Below are 19,411 nucleotides of genomic sequence, written 5' to 3'. Positions count from 1 at the left end.
GAGAAGCAGCAAGACATTTTTTTACTGCGGTGACTAACACAAAGTAAAGACACAGCTGAGCCCATCATGTATAACTCTAATGTATATAAAAATGCATCTGAAAGTACAAAAATGATAACGTGCTATGAGGTCCAGTCTCTTGTATTATAGAGGCAATTCATTTTCAGGGAGACTTTCAGAAATAGAGTGTGCTTTTGTTTATAAATAAAAGTAAAGTCAGCAACCAAATGCACGCTTACAGAGACATGCTTATGGCAATCTCTCTTACTTAACTGAAAGCAACCCCCCCAGTACTTATTATTACCCCTACAACATAAACATATTTCCAGCAAAGGGGATATGCCTCCTGTGCACCCCAACTATGGGGCTGGATGTGCAGATCCATGCTTTTTATCCTAACACTATCCACCTGTTTTTCTTACAGTGTTGTTGTTACAGTGTTCACATATCCATGAATGACCACAAGCAATGCAGCTGAATTTTGTCCTTTGAATGGATAATCCAATGGCAAATCACATGCTAGTTAGAAGGAGCCTTTATATTTCCACTGAGCAATTTGAAAACCTTATGTTATTGTGTTTTTCCTGTGTACTTAAACAATGTGCACCCCACCTGTCATGTCTCAGGTTTAAAATATGGTAAATTAGAAATGAACACTGCAGGTACCCCTTTTTCCAAACCCAGTAAAAAAATCTCCATTAAGGAAGTGAATATTTCTTCTCATTTGTTCACATCTTAATCACATTTTAAGCAAATGTTCATTCTTAGTACACTGATTGTAAACATCGCCTGCTGCCATAGAAAAAGAAATTATAATGCTTTAATGCTCCCAATTTGCATTTCTAATCATCTCGGACTATGAATGTGTGTGGCAGTATGGGAAACAAGCTGTGATTTATTCCTCAGTGGAAAAAAAGATAAATAATATGACTCTTTAAGAGACAGATGTCCTCATAAATACCCAGCAAAAATAACTGCCAGAAACAACATGCGATAAGTACCACATAAGTCCACCTTCTGCTGTTAGTGGTTTCTGATCTCTGTAGTGACTCAAAAGGCAGGTGCGATGGCCAGCTGGGCATATTTAAGCACAGAAGTATATCTCCATCTCACAAATATTGAAAAGCTTAAACTAGTATCCACTCATGAACAAGGCTTTCCTAGAATGCAAATAGCATAGCTTCAAAAAAATGGTGTTTCATCTAGATGCACATCTACCAAGGGAACTCATTCATTTCAGATCCTTAAAGACTATAAAATATTCCTAGCATTGTTATACAAGGGACCAAAATGAACCTCATTAGAGAAATGATGCAGTTGCTCAATGCAGAGGAACCTCGTAGGAAGTACTTGTCCATGAAACCTGGAAGCCTTGGCCTTAAAAGCGTTAAGGCGGCTTCCTTTGCTTCTCGCAATGTAAAAGCTTCATGACACTAATTCAGTGTGCTGGAGGCCGCCTCCCTTTTATCGCAATCTCCAGATCACTCACCAAGCCTCATCCTGCATGCCATCCATTTTGTGAATGAAGTGTGAAAATAGCTCTCTGTTTACATAAAGAAGCAAGGGAGAGTAGTGTGGATACGGGCTTAGCTTATTTGAGTGTAACTGAGGCTGTGCAGCCTGCCCTTCTAACCAGTTCAGAACTTACAATCATGCCTACTGACTGAGAGAAAATTCCAGTAACAGGCACTCAACTAACACAGCAGAGCAGAACTCTGCTACTACATGCCTAATTAGAGAATAACCAAAAATAAGAGAGTCTTAACTACATCTGAAACACAGAGACCACCTTTCCTTTCATTGTTTGTTAACGGGGAACTCAACTAGCATCAGGGCCCTTGAATGCCCACACCCAGGACACGTTTCCTTCCCCTACTCATACTCAACACTAGGCTCTTCTCGTCTCTCACAAGCGATAGGCCTCTTCATGCCTCTTTTGCAGGCTATCCCCTCTGCCTGGAATGCTTTCCTCTTTTTCCCTTCAAGGCCCACCTCAAAATACATCACCTCCTCTGGGGGAACTTTTGTCCTTGTACTTCTTTTCCTGGCAGAATCAAACATTTAGTCAATCAATAGAGGATTTCTGAAGTGAAATAAAGCACTCTGTGTTCCCGTAGCACTTGAAGCGCAGAACTAACAGACCATGAGATGAAAGAAGGGTCTGTCATCCTTCTAGGACAGAGCTTCTGCATTTTATTCTTTGTGTACCCAGAACCTAGAACAGAGCTTAGCAAAGAGCAGATGCATATAAATATTTGCTGAATAAAAACAATGTTCTAATAAAACATTAGACCATTTAACTCATAAAGGAAGGGGCACGTGGCTCTGAGTCTTGGCTCTGGCTTGGAGTCAGACCCAGGTCCAAACATTCACCAGCTGTGGGACGTTGGCTAAGCTACTTAGCCGCTGAAGCCTCAGTGTTTTTCCTACTGCCTCTTGGGGAGGTTAGAAAGATAAACTGTATACTGTCTGCAAACATGGAGCACAAGTGTGGAGCTAACAGGTACTCCTGACGCATAATTATTAAGCATTACAAAATCAAAGACCCACTAAGAGCTCTTTAGACCATCTAACAAAAAATGCAGCAAATCATTGCCCTCCCAACGTCTTACTGGTTTCCTATCACTCCACAGCGTACAGGGTAGCAACGCAAATCTGTATCTCACAATGACCATCCATATGCCTCCAGCTGGTTGGAAAACACTGGTTTCCCTCAAAGAACCAGACATTCACTTTGCCTCTGCCCCCAAACTCCTGCAACAACCCAGCACACACCTCACTAATGGAGAGATGGCTCAGCTACTATGCAACAGGGAAAGAGTCAAGTGCAAAAAATTCATAGCATGACAAGAAGAGGAACACCAAGGAAACAAAATCAGTGCAGCCGACCTGGCAAAGACGGCTTGGCCCAGAACCAAGGCAGATGTCCAGGCTGGAGGCTGCTCGGTCACTCGGGACCTGGAAATAAGTGCTTGAAGATGAAGTCTAATGTGAAGTAAGATAACATATAAAATTGGCTTCAGACCCAATTTAAAATGTGTCCTCATGAAGCAAAAGACAAAATGAGCTACTGCTACCAAAAAAAAAAAAATAGCAGTCTTACTAACTTGGCTTTAATGATGACCTCTTCATAATTCTTAGCCCTTTTGTTCTCAGATTCTGGAACTTTACAAACAAAATGTTGGTAAGGTAATCCTGTTTTAGGCAAGCCATTCAAGTCCACGGCTATGAATTTTATTTCCTGATGCTCTCTACTTTAAAAAGAAATCAGAACCTCTAAAGAGAATATCCCATATAACATAATACAAGTGAAAGTTAAGGTCACTCATTAAATCCATTCAAAAGGATAACAGGCTGTGCTTTCTAGAGCTCACTAAGCCATGTTTATTTACTCATTCCTCTGGTACTTTCACCACTGAGACATCCTGCTAAATAAAATGTTCAAAATTATTTTTTAAAAGCCTCCCTGTGGAACCCAGTGTTCCAATGTCAACCATCTTCCACCTCATCATCAATTAAAGAACCAAAATGTTGAAATAAACATCATTTATCCCTGGACTTGGTACACCTGCCTAAAGTAAGACCCGAACATGTACAAGTAACAATTCTAAAGGTATTGCTTCAAGTCCTTTGCCAAATATCAGATTTTCACTCCAACAGTAGTATTATAATATACATTATATACAATATACAGATTATCTGTTATTGTAATTAAATTAATATTTAATTAATGTAATTATTCTGAGATTGTTTGCCTTAGTGTTTCTGTAGATAATGTTTCAGGATCAAAGGAGCCCCATTTCCCCTCACAACCTGCGAAGCATGCTATTCCCTAAACTAATAAATGCTTTCATATAAAGCATTAAAATTTTGAAACTAGAATTCCTCTTGCCTAATTGGTTTTCACAGAGGAAAACAGATCAGCAAATTGGCAGTATAATACAGTTGCACTCAAGAGTGACCTTGACAAAGTCATTTGCACTCTCCAGGCCTCACTTTACATAGGAGGACAGGATCTTGGGATCATTCCAGGCTAAACATTCCACACACCACATTTATTACTGAGTTCTAGCCCATGCAAGTTATCTTTGCCACAAACAAAAGACAGAAAGCACACTGATTTTGAAAGCATGTCAGCCAAAATCCACCATTCTTCAAGAATTCTTGGTCCTATTCCACAACAACCCCATCTTTAGAAAATACAGGGGTACATACAGCACAGGCACTTTTAAGAGAGTAACCAGCTCCAGTTCTAGGAAACCTTCTCACCGGTTTGGTACACAGCCACCTGGTGACATGGTATATATGCCAAGATTATAAAGTAGTAGTCTGATTTGGCATTCTCATCACAGTCTATAAACCAGCTTATCTTCTTACAAAAAAAAGGGAAACAATATCAGAGAGTTTCAAGACCAAAAGGACATCTTCAAAAACGGCCTGCTGTTCTAGTCAACACCACAGTCTTACTCTAATAATGTACTACATATCCAGAACCATCCAATAAATATTTATTGGACACATTCTGAACACCACTCTCTGCTCCAGGTGCTGGAGTTCCCACAGAGGGCGATCGGACAAGGTCCATGCTCTCAGGAGACTTACACGCTTCAGGGGTGGTGGTTGGAGTAGGTTCACAATAAATTAATTAAGAAACAAGAAAAATAGCAAAGTGATAAACACTGTGCAGTCAATTAACCCAGATATGATAGTAAGGGCTGGCTAATTTCGATTAACTGGTCAGACAAAGACCTCACTGAGGAGGTGACCCATTTAATCTAGATGACGGGAAGGTGCTACCCATACAAAAGAAAATGATCAGCATCACCCAGAGAAGCAGGAACAACCTACTGAGGGCTGCAATCCCATGCCATGTGTGCCATGTCCCCTTTCCCATCTCACCTACAAGGCCCCAGCCCTTGAGAGCTAGAATCAAAGATGCTGCAAGGAGGAGACTTGAAAAAAGCCATACCCTTTCCTTGTGCCACATCCTTCAAGTTATGGCTCCAAGCAGGGAGGAGAAGAAACAGGTGTTTGAACTCTAATATGAACTAAAAATCCAAAGCTGAATGTGTTAAAATGTGTAACAATGAATGTGGCAGGCACACTGATGGATCAGGAAGGAGACCAGCAGGGTTGGAGAAGTGGCCTAGAGGTCCTGAGCTGTGCCAGGCACGAGCCCTGCAGCTTCTGGTTCACGATGGTCCATTTGTCCTAGAAGAGTAGCACCGGCTCCTATCCCTACCTACTGGGAATATGTCAATATTTTAACAATCTCAATGGCAGGACTGGTGCATACCAAATGCAAATCAACCACTAGAGCCATCTTTATGAGAAGAGAAGGAGATATTTGAAAATAATCACAGTTGGAAGCAGAGGTGAGGTGGAGAAAAATAATACACAGAGACTACTTAATAAAGGAGTCATATGGAAATTATATAATATTATACGGAGATTCTGGTTATGTATATAGTATTTTCAAAAAACAATCAGAAATATCAAAATTAGACTAAGTAATGGAAGAGACTGTTACTATGACTTCTACCATTTTAATTGATACAAATAGGAACCCATGGGGAAAATTTTAGCAGTCTTAGAAACATTTCTTGGGGGAGTATGGACAATATGAATGCATTGATTCAATTATTCTTTATTTAACACACTTCATATTATCCTTAGAATCCTGTTTCTACAAAAAGTGTGCAAGTTAGTAGATGAAACAGAATTTCAGCATTACAAAGACCTAAAAAACATGAAGTATGAGAGAATCAAGAAGGTATGTAAGAAATAAGTTTCAGGAAGGATGAAATAAGAATAAACAAAACTAAGATTTTGGTGCCCCAGGCAGAACTCTACAAAATGGCACCAATGGGACAAGTTTAGGGTCCGATCCTAGCGTCTATTTACAACTACTTAACAACGGATATACTAGCCCTAAAAGCTTAATTGTAGACCTTTGTACTTTGTGATTACCTTTCCAGAGATAGATACAACATACATCAGATAAAATATGAAAGGTAATACTTGGTATGGGAGAAAAAAATACATTAGAGTGGGGCTTTTCTGTCACCTATTATGAAAGACAATATTCATCATTACATAATGGCACTTCACTTCTTCAACTTCCTCAACTATCTCAAACACAGCAGAGAACTGGGAGGAAGTTATAAAAAAAAAGTCTCTAAATAACAAAAATAAATGTCACAAAGGTCAGGCACTATAACTTATAGACTAATGCACAGGAAAGTCCCTTTAGTCCTAGGTCAGAGCCTATTTACTCATGGACACTATTCTAGGAATTGTCATGATCTGTTTTTCAGTAAAATAGAGATGTGAGGCTGCCATCTCAAAAGGGTAAGGGGAGTGTGTGCCATTTTATTAGTCACAGGCACACTACAGTAGGAGGAGGAAAAAGCTGGCACTGAGAAAAAAACAGCAAAGCCATAAACACAAAATAAATGTACCCAGAAAGGCATCACTAGGGGACCATTTGTCCCCAAAGTAAATGACTCCACAGGCCACAAAAGTCCTTGAGGAGAAGCACACATACAATAAAGGATGTTCATAGGCTAACTCTAACAGAGGCATATTCCGAATCTATACTCAAAATGTTCAAGAAAATAAGAAGAGTAAGCAGCAGGTTTCAGGTATATGGTTAAAACAAAATCACTCACCAGGGACACAGAGAGGTGAGGCCTTACTCCATCAGCAACTCTGTGATTGGTGTTTACTTGAGCTAAATGCAATAGATAAAGTATGCTTTGTATTATTTTGTTTTTTGAAGTATACGATTCCTTCTGCTACCACTCATAAACACCATCCCAGAACTTAACTCACTGCACAGTAGGCATTCTCTGCTAAAATGAGTGCACACAGGTATTAGTAATTTTTCCCACAGTCATACTGGAAGTATAGGCCAGAAGCCTACCGAAGTCAACGTTCTTATTTTTTATCTCCTCTAACTTACACCTGGAGATCATGGATTTATGTTTGACTTCAGCATTAAAAGTCAGGTTAAGAATGAAGGATGCAAGGACAAGTTATAAAATACTGGAAGATAAAACTGTTGTCACAGTACAGTGGCAAGAACTGCAATATGGTATTAAGCCAAAAACTGGCTAACTAATATTGGGGTAAATGATACTGATCTCTCAAAACTGATTTTGAAGGACTTCCATATGTTCTGGTCTAAATCCAAATACCTAGCATTGGCTATAGCAATCACTTTCTGCCTCTTGAGACAGCAAGTTAATACTGAAGCAGGCCTGAGGATCGGACAGAATCAACACCATTTGAGGCTTAGGAATATTCAAGGAAAAAGAGAATCTTAGGGGAGGGGTGCTTGAAAGTAGGAATGAGCTCCATAGTCTCAATTGATCAATTTGGCCATTTCACACTTAGCATTTAGAAAACCTTTCCTAAAATGATGTAATGCAAGAACTGGGCCAGTGACATTTCTACGTGGCATCCTCAGGAGGTTTTGTACTTCCAGAATCGAAAATCATCAAAATTGAGAAGAGCAATGGGGCAATCAAATATTAATCATAACCCAATATGAGGGCAAAAAATACCCACAAGAGGGAATGAAGTATTTGAAAGTCAAAAAAGAAAAAGAAAAAAGAAAAAGTTCCAGCAAATCTGTTCACATTCCAGGGGGAACTTCTTTAGCACCTACCTGTTATTCCTCTAATCTTAGGAGACTTGAAGCATAATCAACCTGAGCATGTGCAGGAAAATAGCTCTATATTGCCCCCTAGTGATGGCCAGTCCCACTTCTTCTTAGGCTAAAAAACACAAGGTGAGTAGTTCCTCTACCTCTAGTTACTTCCTGCAGCCAACCCTCCCAAGAGCTAAACATAGCCCAATCCTCTGCCCACAGATTAGGAAACAACTGGGCTATTTTTAGCATCATGCATCTTAGGAATGGAAATGGCCCAGCCTCTGATGGCAACAGAATGTGTGTGGCCTGGCTCAATGAACTCACCTCTCTGGTCTATGTGAACCTATTCAATCAAGTGGCCAATGGCCACATGAGCACTCTGGGGCCCACTATAAAATGATGATGGTGTGTGGATCACAGAAAGCATGACAAGGAAAGGACAAAGAGAGGCACAGGTAGCTAAGACTAAAGAATATGACAGATGCCAGGACAGGCTTTAAGACAGAGCAGTGGGGAAAATGATAAAGCACAGGAATAAAAAAAAATGGAATACACAAGCCAGCAATATTGTGCATTGTCATTTTGGAAAAGCTTGTCTAGTAAGAAGCAGTATTTTGAACTGGACATTTATTTTATAAGAGAAAGAACAAAGGTTGGTCTGATCTGTTTCCTGCCAGGGTACAGCTGGTGCTGTGGCTCCTTTGATCCCTTTCCTCCAGTCCTCTGCAGCTCCTGTGATTAGAGATAGATCCTTAGGCTGCCCTTTGATCAGCAGCTCAAGCAGCCTGCAGGTGCCATGTGCCATCACACTAGCAAGTTGTTTAAGAAACAGCCACAGTAATATTGACTGATAAATGTGATACCATGTATCACTGCACATAAAACAAATACAAATAATCTTAGAAAAGACCCAGGGATTCCTACTTTATCTATTTTTGTACTCTAGAACCCTCTGTGCTTTCTTAAAAAGGAACACTTCAGAGAGTTTCAATTCAAAGTTGAAGCTTTGAAACACCCTAATACATTGAGACATAAGTTGCTATGACTTAAAAATACAGTACACCCCATAGTGATTTTCTAGGTGTGCTGTTTGTGTTCATTTCGCCTGGTTAATGAAATGACAGCATTCCTGCGTTGTGAACAGATGCCATACAAAGCAGTAAAAACATGTACATTTCTTTTCAAATAACATTACAAGTCACCACTTGTAAACAGAGTGTTTAATATTCTAATTTTAGACAGCCTACATTAACATCGTGGTTTCATGTGCAGTATAAAATTTCTATTTACAAAGTATTCTCAAAAATGACTTCATAATGGTAGATCAAGAGAAAAAGAGTTTAGAAATTGAATGATGTAAATCATATGGGGTTCAGAGGCTAAGCAAATTACACACCCTGACGCTGCCCTGCCTTTATGAAAGGGGCCTTTCTCCAGTTCTGTGCAATCCCAGCCCAAGGGACTTGCATCTGAGAGTTTTCTAAACATTTCAGGTACACTTGAAAGCTGAAAGTAATTCTCATTTCCTATGCAGGATTAAGTCGTTTCCAGCACACACAAAATAGTAGTCATTCACCAACACATAAAAACACACCACCAGAAAGGTAAGGATTTCAGAGTACAAAGGCACATTTTAAGAAAAACAGAGCGCAAGAAAAACATATTTTTTAATTCCCCCTAAAAGTGTCCACACAGCCTCTTGACCTCTATATTTCCTATCTACTTACTGATTAATTGATGTCCTTCTACTTAGAATGCGTCAATTAATGCGGCTGACACATTTCCTGAAACACTCCCTCTCCCCAATAAAAAAAAAAAAATGAGTAAAGTCAAACATGCCAAGACTCATTCATCTTGGATTCGTTTTTAGAGGCAGTTCTTGAACTTATAACTCTGGCAGCGAGAGGTCCTGCACTGTGAATTGGAACTGACGCTCACGATCGCTCCCATAATGTCCTCTCCCTAGCTGAGGCTGCAGTGCCACTCACGTTGCCCTGGTAGAGCTTTGAGGCAGCTCCCGAAGTTGCAAACTGCACGTAACCTCCAAAAGTCCATGCCCACGAACGCAGCGCGCATTTGCATGGATAGAGAGACGATTATACCCTCGCAGGCCCGTGTACATCCCACACCAGTGCACAATGCCAACGTGACACGCACAGCGAGAAACAAGAAGGGGAGACGAGGGGAAAGACTCACCGTTCTGTTCCTTGTTGCTGGAGAACTGGAATTTACTACTCAGGTTGGACTCAGCCTGAGTCCCGTATCTCTGGCCGCCCAGGGCAGATGTCAGCAGGAGAAGCCCGAAGAGGAGCATTTGGCTGACTGGGGCGAGAACTCACTCACGGCGGGCACTTTGGAAGCAACGACTCCCGAGTCTCTTTCACCACCGCCAGGGGAAGGCTGCACTGGGGTGGAAGCGCCGAGCCTGCTCTGGCAGCAGAGAATCGCAGGGTAGTTTCCACATAATCCCATCCAAAACTTTTTCCTAGAGCCCTCTTCTGTGTCTCCAGTTTTTGAAAAGGATCAAAGCAAAACCTGGACCTGAACCAGTTTCCCAAGGTTTAAACAAATCCTGAGCTGTGCCGAAGTGGTGGGGGTGGGGGTGAAGGCGAGGGAGGAAAGGGGGGTGGGGCCGGGGGGAGACGAGGGAGCCGCGGGGAGTCACCAGCGAGTTGCTGAGAGCACCTGTCAGTTTGGGGGACAGGACAGAGGCGAAGTCTCGAGGGTCCCGCGGAGCCAGCTCGAAGCCAAGTTGGCGGCCAGCAGTTTCAGATCAATAACAAAGCTGCCAATAGATGCTGCTCTCCCGGCGCCCCCTCCCCCGCCCCACCCCGCCCCCACCGCGGAGGGGGAGGGGAGAAGCCAGGCGAGGCCGCCGCGCCGGGTCCCCGGGGCCGCGAGGCAGGGGCCGGCCGGGGGTTGCCGCCGAGGCCGCCCGGGCGCGGGCTCCCGCTTCCCGGCCCGGCGCGCCGCCTGCGCTCGCTCCCGGCACCTGGCCGGAGGTTTCCGCGACCGAAGTTCACCTTGTCTGGGTGCGCCCCCCGCTCCTCGAAGCCCAGGGGCGGTCGGCAGCTCGGGGTCCCCACGGGGCTCCGGTCGCTCCCCGTGCCCTCCCCCCGCGCCTCGGGGCTCCGCGCGGCGTCTCGGCCCCGGCTGCAGAGAGAAGGCCGGGCGGCCCGAGGCGCCGGCGTGTCCCCTCCCCTTCCCCACCTTCCCCGGGCCGCCGGCTGTAGGGGGGAGGCGGGTGCGGGCCGCTGCCGCTGACGCCCGCGGGGGCCGCCGACCGGCGCTCCAACAGGTGCTGACACTCGCAGGGGCGCTGCGGCCCGGCCAGGAGTGCAGCCGGGCGGCCCCCGGTTTCCTCTCCACAGGACGCCCCCACCCCCAAATAAAGAGCAAGGTGGGTGGCGAAGGGTGCTGCGAAAGCAAGACTAAGTGGGAAAGCACTTCCTTTCTGCATCCCTCCCTCTTTCCCCGCTCCCTGTGGCCGTGACTCGCCATTAATTTCCGAGGGGATCCCCATTCCCAAAGGGCTTGGCCGGAGTTACTGGACCGAGGGAACCGAGGGAAGGGAAGTTGAAAGTCAAAGACTTCCCGTCCAGTTTCCAGCTCTTTGAAGCGGAATGAAATAAAGCAAAAGTAGAGACCAATGGCCAAAATAAGAACATTCATTCATTTAACAAATACAGTCTGTGTTGAATGCCTACTGGGTCCAGCACTGTTTCAGGAGGTGAGGCAGTAGGGATGAAAGCACAAACATCTCTGTCCTCGTGAAGTTGCTAAATTACTATCAACCAAGCGCCATGGCAAGCAAATGAGAATGTCACCCAACCCCTTGTGAAATAAATCAGTGCAAACAATTCGACCAGGTACAGTGCCCCACAGGGGATTGGAAGAAAAGTAGAGCCTTAAGGCATAAGCTGAAATACCGGTGGAGTCCCAAAAGCCTCTTTTTAGGGCCAGGTTCTTCCTGGACCTGCAAGGCCATCTTCTAAGTATTAAGGAGAGCCGCCCGGTAAAAAGGATCCAAAGGTCCCTGAGCAGGGACGTCTACAAACCAGGAGCAGACTTTTCCTCAGGGTGGAAATGCTAAGCTCTCTTCCTGTATTTGGATAAAGACTGAGACCAACCATCTCGACCTCTTTGCTTGTAATATACTAATCCTCTTCTTTTCCTCTTAAAATTCCACCAAGCCCGGTTTCTCTTTGAAAACTTCACACACCTACCCCATCTATTCTTACTCCTTTACCACTTCTATCTTGAGAGTGCAGGCTATCAGGGCACATAAAAAAGGCCCTGTTTTTGGCCTTAAAGAATTTAAGAGTTTAGAGGGCACATGGCTTGTTATTTTATTCACTTTTGCAGCACCTCAGCACCAAAATCCATATTTTCATCATAAATATGTTTCAAAAATGTTTTGTAGATTTGTGAGGCTCTGGGAGAGTGTTTCCAATTTTAATAGCAGAGTGAGCCTTGTTACATAAAAGACATGCTTTATGAATTCATTTTAATCTATCTGTAATAAAACTAATTACTCCCCAGTTTTTCTAATTTTGTAAGTTTTATTTTCTGATCATGACTTTCCTAAATGAGGCTGTTGTATGTCCATATAGCTCAGTTTCTTGACCACCCACATAGAGGGTATGTGTGCTTGTCTGCAGATTTAATCCATTTGCTGTCACAAGATTGTAAGGGTGATGACTACTCTTTATTTTGTATCATTTCATATTGGCTAGAACAGTGCCTGGCCCAAGGGAATAATAAATAAACACTCTTGACTGACTGACAGGTTTCTTTATTGGAGTCACTTATATTCTCCCTGGAATTTCAGCATGAAGGTTGTATTTGAAAAGTTACAGATGATCTAGAATAATGCTCTGCCTCTGTGTTTCACCTCATCCATATTCTACAGATTGATTTGACAATTGCCTTATAAATAAAGCCAGCCAGGTGCTCCTACATGACCCCTAGACAAAATCTCGTTCACATTGCCTGGCTTCCTTTCAATGTACTTGCCCTGTCTTTTCTTGAAATGTTCTTGCCCTTGGCGTAGCTCATTCTTTTAACACTTTATGCTCTGCCTGTCTTCCTGCTCAATTTTGCTTATAAACCTTTCCCAAGAAAGAGGGGTTCTTTGCATTGACAAGTAAATTTTATATAAATCAAAGTCTGCACAATTACTAAACAATATATTTTGAATCAATATGGCTTTGTTTTGGCCTAAGGCATTTTCCTTGAGGAAAGGCATCTGTTCTGCCAATAATTGCAAACATTCTTTGTGGTTTTCATGTTTTCTTAAACCTAAGGAAGGAGTATCCACTCTGGCTGAGTGCAGAAAGAATGTTACATACAAATTCCTGTTGAAGAACATGGTAGAATTCCCTTGGTTGTTCTATTTAGTATCACTACTAAATTGTTTTAAGTGAAATTAAGTTTTAAAGCATAATACCCATTTAGCTAGTCATTTAAACCCAGAAAGGCAGGAACCATGGGGACATATTTTGCCTCAGAAAATCAGGTATTTTAAAATTTCTTGCTCTCTCTTCTTCTGATTCAATCCTAACACACACACATATACACAAAGGAATACATGTGAACTTATTTTAAGACTTTCGCAGAACCTTTCAGCATTTTAATGACAGATAATCGAGCATGAATTTCTGACGTTTGAAAATCTCTGATCTACCTAAATGTCTACTGTTTCCAGAATAGCTAGCAAGCAGCACACACAGAGTTAAATGAGGCTGGAGGCTGAAGATAACATTAGTAAGCAAAGTAAATGTCCACAGATCACAACAGGAATAAGAACTATTCTAGGAAAAGAAAGAGAAAAAAAAAATTAGCTAAGTAGTCTCCCTTAGAGACATCCTTTTCTGTCTCCACTTTCTCCAGCTATCCTAAGAAACATATGACCTGCCGTCTCTAGATATCTAGGATGTATTAATACTCTGATTTTGCAACATAAAAATAATAAACACTTTTTTCTTATATTTTACTCTTCCACATAAGTCATCTTTACTTCCCATTGTAACAGCTGCTTATCTAAGAAAGGCTTGCTTCCTGTGGCATTCAGTCAAGGGTTGGACTAAGGTCCTGTTCTCAAAGAAGAAGAGGTACTTTCTAATTTACTTTTTTCGGGGAAGGGAGTTGGGAAGTAGGAAGTTAGAGGTATGCAGCCAAGAGAAACGGGTGACAAGGACTGGCCTTTAGATGGCCCACTGTGGCTTTTCCCATTAAAGAAAACCTGCTGTACCCTATTACAATCATGGTTGAGTATGCAAAGATTTTTTCAAAATCTCGGAAGTGCTTGTCTGACTCAGAGCTCAGAGGGAGTAAGTAGCCAGGAATAGCCCCAAAGAAAGAGGGGCCCTGGTAACCTTTAAACCACCACAACAAAAGATCATTTCACTGGTTGATGTGAAGACCATGAACTTAGTCTGGCTTTACAACTGGGATGAAGACTACAGCCCTGATCTAGAGACCCTTCTGGGCCCTTTTCTTTAAGGGAGAAATGTATTCTGGGTGATGTCTCAACCCTTTTCCTACTTTAGAATTCTTTGGTTCTCTGAGCAAACAGAGAATGATAACAACACTTTTTCAACTTAATCGTACTTCTGCGATTTAATACATGACTAGAAAAATAGTTTCCTTGTCTCCACTCAAAGGTATCTTGGTGGCTGGCAAGACATAATCAACATGTTTTTCTCCCTAAACTCATCCAGTTAAGGTAGTCCTCTTTTATATGTTACTATTATGATTTGGAAAGACAAGTTCTACTTGTTAACCAAAAAGAAGGGGAGAAAAAAAAGAGTTTGGAAATCCCTGACTAGGGCAATCATCAGGAATTTTATCAAATTGAAAGGAGCTAATAAATAATACGTGGGTTATCCACAATTTAATTCTTAATATTTGTTTAGTGTCATGGTAATGGCATCAAAATATTGAAAGTGTGGTCCCAAGGTGAAGAAAAATAGCAATAGTACAGATGTGAGTTGTAAATAAGGAAATAATATTGTTATTAGCCAAGAACAGGTGACCAATCTCCTAGCATTGTATAGAATCACACCAGTAGAATGTGAAACTATCTTGAGACCAAGGGGCATCCCCTGAATATGTGGACATCAACCAAACCTGATGCTTGGTCATATCCTCCAGTCAAAAAGATATCATTTTTCTCTGCCTTGCAATCATGTGTAGGATATGAAGGCTCTTGTCCGCGTTTTGACAAATCATAGTAAGAGGTCAAGACATAGCTACAGATCCCTCTTTCTCAGATAGTGACCCTCTTATCCCAAAGGTCATGGGAGAAGAGCCCTTTCACTTTGTGATCATTGTTCTAAATGCAGTCCTTTCCTTGGCTACTAGCCTTTGTGAACGAGGTGGATAGCCTCAGCACACTACTTAATGAATGTTTAAGAAGTGTTGTTGGTTGGTAGAAAAGAAAATACGGCTTAACTAATCTTATACTGAAAGAATCCTCAATTGCTTTTGAAGTCCAAGATAGTTCAAGAGATTTTCATCCTCCACCCCTATTGTGATTATTGCTGTTTGCTGTCTTTACAATCTTTATAGTGAAAAAAAGTGCTTCTATCCTAAAACAGCCTTGGCAACATGTTAAGGCAGTGTTTTATTTTCCCAAATTTTTGTTTTTATCAGCACAATTTGCTTTGATATTTTCTCCATCTTCTTAAACCACCTTCTCTCCTTTCTCAACATCTCTATCTTCTTTCACTTGCCCTCCATGAAATTAGGAGGGTGAAAACATGTTTTCCTCTTGCAGGCAGCTCAAAAGATTCACAGTTTAAGGCCAACCAAGAAAAATTAAAATAAGGGGAGAATTATTCATGTCCAAATTGACTTTTTGAAGCACCTGTCATCTCCCCAGAACTGTTAGATACCTCAAGGTATATTTTCTCATTTAAACTTCCCACACAATCCTTTGAGGAAGGTCAGTTTCCCCATCTTACTGCAGAGAAACTGCAACTCAAAGAGGAGAATTAATCTTCCCGGAGTCATACTGTTAATAACAGGTATAGTTAATGCTAGACTCAAGCTTTTCCCCTTCTCCTCCTGTGTTTTTAATTTGACACTTTTGGGCTCTGGATTTTGAACAACAGCATTCTTATCTGCAGCTTTCTTACGTTTCCCTCTAAGTTTTCTTCACAACGACTGCCTTCCCTTCTGTTCAATTTGAGGTGCACTGTGGGATGTGTAGATGGATTTTCCCGCATGCTTGAGAACACTAATACGACACTAGACAGCTATCTTTCTGGAACAGCCTAAATAAAAGATTTGAGCCAGAGTGAATCTGGGTTACTTGCCACAGTGGTGGTGACTAAGGCTTCAAAAAGCTGGTCTTGGGGTTGAAGCCCACCCAAAGCGTGGGCTAGCATGAGTATCCTGTTTATCCGGGCCAAAATTACTCACCCAGCAAATGCCTTAGCCTAGACCATCTGTGGACAGTTATTTCAAAGAATCTATCTCCTTGTCTTTGAGGACAAAGGGAATGAATTACTCCTTTCCTACTTAGGATTGCTACCGAATTAAAACATCAGGGCAAGGCAGAAATACACTGCTTTCTGAGTTGCTACCTTTGAAGAATCAATTTATGATTAACTATAGATGTCAGAGTCTAGGCCTCTCTCACACAATTTCTATAAGTATCCCTCCATATGTTTCTAATTTAAAACTCCTGGTCTATGAGATTTTTTTTTTTAAAGCCTTTGAGCGAGGCAAATATAAATCTTCATTGATAATTTTACAAAGGTATTTTCAGATTGGTTGGAGTTTTTCAAGGCACAAAGACTGCTACATGAACTAACTAGTGACTTGTTAAGCCCTCAGGCAACCAAAGTCTTCAACTGAAATTCTAACTCCTTGGACATTTGTATCTGATGGCATATGCTATATGAAAAGACCCTAGTGGTGTCACTTCTGTCCCACTGGACAGTAAGTGGAAAAAAATTCTTTACTGTCTTTCATAAATTGCTTTTTAAGCACTCATAAAACTCATAGAAAAATGTGAGAATCAGCTAATTATTTTAGGTACTATCATTCATATTTATGATTTATGATAAGCAAACGATCATACTTTATGTCTGTGAAAAGCAGTATTTTTAAAATTTAAAGCACTTTGAATATCTTTGTCTTTCTTCCTATCTAGATTTCTGCTTTAAAAGTTATTTTTACCACTTACACTCACATTCAGCATTCTCCACCCAGTTAAGGGGAAGAAGTTTCTCATTCCTCAGAATCTATTTAGTCTGGCATTTGAATCAACTGTCACTTATTCTGTGAACTATTGTAGCCTGCCTACTTTCATTTTACATCTTGTGAAGCTGATTACGCATTACTGTTCTATTGAAATATTCACAATGGAGCATTCTCCAATGGGATCCCCTACTGCTTATCAAACAATTTATCAATTATGAGTAAATATTTAATATTCTGTGAGTAAACATTCTATAAATATTAATAGAATAGTAATACTCTTTTTGTAAATATTAATAGAATCCTTGCCCAGGGTCACACCATTTATAAAAAGTCAGACTTGAATGCACGTAGTTGGTTCCAGAGCTGGAACTTTTAACCATGGCATTTTGTCATTCCTTCTATCATCTAGCACAGTGCTAAATATGTAGTGACACAAAAACTACATTTCAAACTTATAAAGTGTACATTTATATTAAGCATTTGTGTTTGTTTAATAACTCCACAAAATTCTGATCATAAATATGTAACTTAAAAATTCTATTACCAACAACAAATAGTAAATAATTCTGATTTTGCCTGACATCAAAAGGACAGTGCCCCAAGCACCCAGAAACTAGGCATTTAGTCAATGAAAATGTCACTGTGTCTTAGACTGAATACCTTTTCTAGTGGCTATAGAAATGAGAAATTATCTTCTGAAACCATATGAAAGGGAAAGGATCCATTGCCCTCCTTCTTAGCAATAAAACTTCTCTATCAAAATCACCATTAAAGTGTTGCTGGCTCTGACATGCTATGGTGATGGAAACATGTAGTGTGTGTTCAAATAAATTTCTGAAGGACAATAGCAGGAAAAAGCAAAGTTAGTGAGATGACTTACTATTTTCTTGGGGAAGGTGAAAATTCTAAGTAAGAAACAGAGTTTCTGTTGTTACTAACTATGAGATTATCAGGGACTTTACCAGAATAGCTGTCTGCCAGGGACATTAATACCTGCTGTGGGGCCCAAGAAATTACAAGGTAAGTGTGAGTTCCCCCTTATTCTGCATCTCCAATCAATCTTCATCTGTGTCTGCTTCCATGTCAAACATAACCCCTGGCTTCTCGCATTATCTACTGCCTACTCAGAGATCAGTAGGAAGGCCTCACCATCTTTGCTTTTCTCATGCTTCTTTCACAATTGTACATAGCCCAATATAGAACTTATTCTATTCTACTTTGCTTTCTTTTTATCTGTTTTTACACAGAACTTACCATATTGCACTTAACATACAATAAAAGCCAACTTTCACTATGTTCCAGGCACTATTTTCAGGACTTCATATATATTATTTCATCTCACAACAAATAGTTACATAAAATAGATTTTACAGAGGAGCAAAGATACTGAGAGGCTAAGCATTTGCTAAAGACTATATAGGTGGTAAAGTGGCAGAGCTGGGTTTTGAACTCAATAATCTAACTCTAGAATCCCTGCACTTGACCATCACTCTGCCTCTAACAGAGGGCACTCAATCAATTCTTGAAGGCAATATAGACTCCGAGTCGTGGTCCATGCACTGAAGTCAGAGATATAAGCTGACATCTTAGCCACTTATCAGTTGAGAAAATGTATAACAGACAACTAATATTCAAAACATCAGATTCGCCATTGCTATAAACAGATAGTAATAGAATCTACCTCAGAAATCTGTGGGAATTTAAAAAGACACAATGTATAAAACCTTTGACACAATGCCCAGGATATTTTAAACCTGCAGTATATATAATCAGTTGTATAGTTGTATTTTCTGAATTATAAGATAAGATTATTTTCTGTTTCATTATTTCTACCATGTCATATTCAGTGTCGGAAGAAACTTAGCAAAACTATTTATTTTTTTTCTCTCTCCAAAAGGCAGTTAATATGTCAGTGGGGAATTTTATAATCAATGGTGTCTTAAAATGAGGGTGACGCTAAGTAATTTCTCACCATCGCTGACTACATTATTGGAATAAATCTCACATCCTTAGAAAAACTTCCCAAGACAAATCTTAAACCTCATTGTCCATAACATTAATTGTTATATTCTCTAGTTTTGTTGATATACCCTCCCTGTAATTGATTAAAAATTCTTTAATAGCAGAAGTTTTGCCATATTTTTGTTTTTTAATCCACTAACCATCCTGTGCCTCTTCTCCCCTTCAGTATCTGACACTGCATGTGGAGATTCATGTTCAACACATCTTTTAATAGCTGTTGAGTGAAATAAACAAAAATAGGAAGCACCCAATGCAGATATGCCCATTGATAAATCTTCATGGAGGAAAAACAGAGGAAGAACAGCTACTTCGGACATAATTGGGATGAATGGAGCCATGTGGAGTTCATTTTCTTGCTTGGCTGTCAGTCAAAGTTGGGAATCTTGTAAAAGGAAGCACTAAATTAAGAAAAACAGCAGTCAAGCTGTACTAATTTCTAAGTCACACCTAAGTGAGAGTTATTTGTATGACTTTTTTTATTTGATGGGCTGGGAAGAAGAGCAGGTAGGCCTTTTCAAA

At 40.9% G+C, this 19,411-nt stretch overlaps 1 protein-coding gene and 1 long non-coding RNA gene across 13 annotated transcripts in view; one reads left to right on the top strand and one right to left on the bottom strand.

Moving 5' to 3' along the window:
* The window catches only part of PDGFC (platelet derived growth factor C), a 204,607-nt gene extending 192,329 nt beyond the window's left edge, over positions 1-12,278 (bottom strand). For 3 of the 12 annotated variants that reach the window (XR_012129602.1, XR_012129600.1, XR_012129601.1), the window contains exon 1: positions 9,854-12,278. Coding sequence is in view for 6 of the 12 variants with exons in the window: in XM_036999230.2 (XP_036855125.2) it covers positions 10,681-11,329 (649 nt within the window). In the remaining 6 variants the exon portion in view is untranslated. Of the gene's footprint in view, positions 1-6,671; positions 6,734-9,853 lie in introns of those variants that run through there. The other 9 variants (XM_036999213.2, XM_036999219.2, XM_017654129.3 and 6 more) reach the window with 7 other exon arrangements.
* Positions 1-19,158, top strand: part of LOC140848536 (uncharacterized) — a 50,250-nt gene extending 31,092 nt beyond the window's left edge. Inside the window, exon 4 of the long non-coding RNA XR_012129604.1 lies at positions 19,059-19,158. This is a non-coding gene — a long non-coding RNA (uncharacterized lncRNA). The remainder of the gene's footprint in view (positions 1-19,058) is intronic.
* The last annotated feature ends 253 nt before the right edge of the window (positions 19,159-19,411 follow it).

This window comes from Manis javanica, chromosome 3 (genome assembly GCF_040802235.1).
Source record: "Manis javanica isolate MJ-LG chromosome 3, MJ_LKY, whole genome shotgun sequence".
Lineage (NCBI taxonomy): Eukaryota > Metazoa > Chordata > Mammalia > Pholidota > Manidae > Manis > Manis javanica.
The sequence above is the reverse complement of the archived record's forward strand: the minus strand, read 5'-3'. Positions and strand labels throughout refer to the sequence as shown.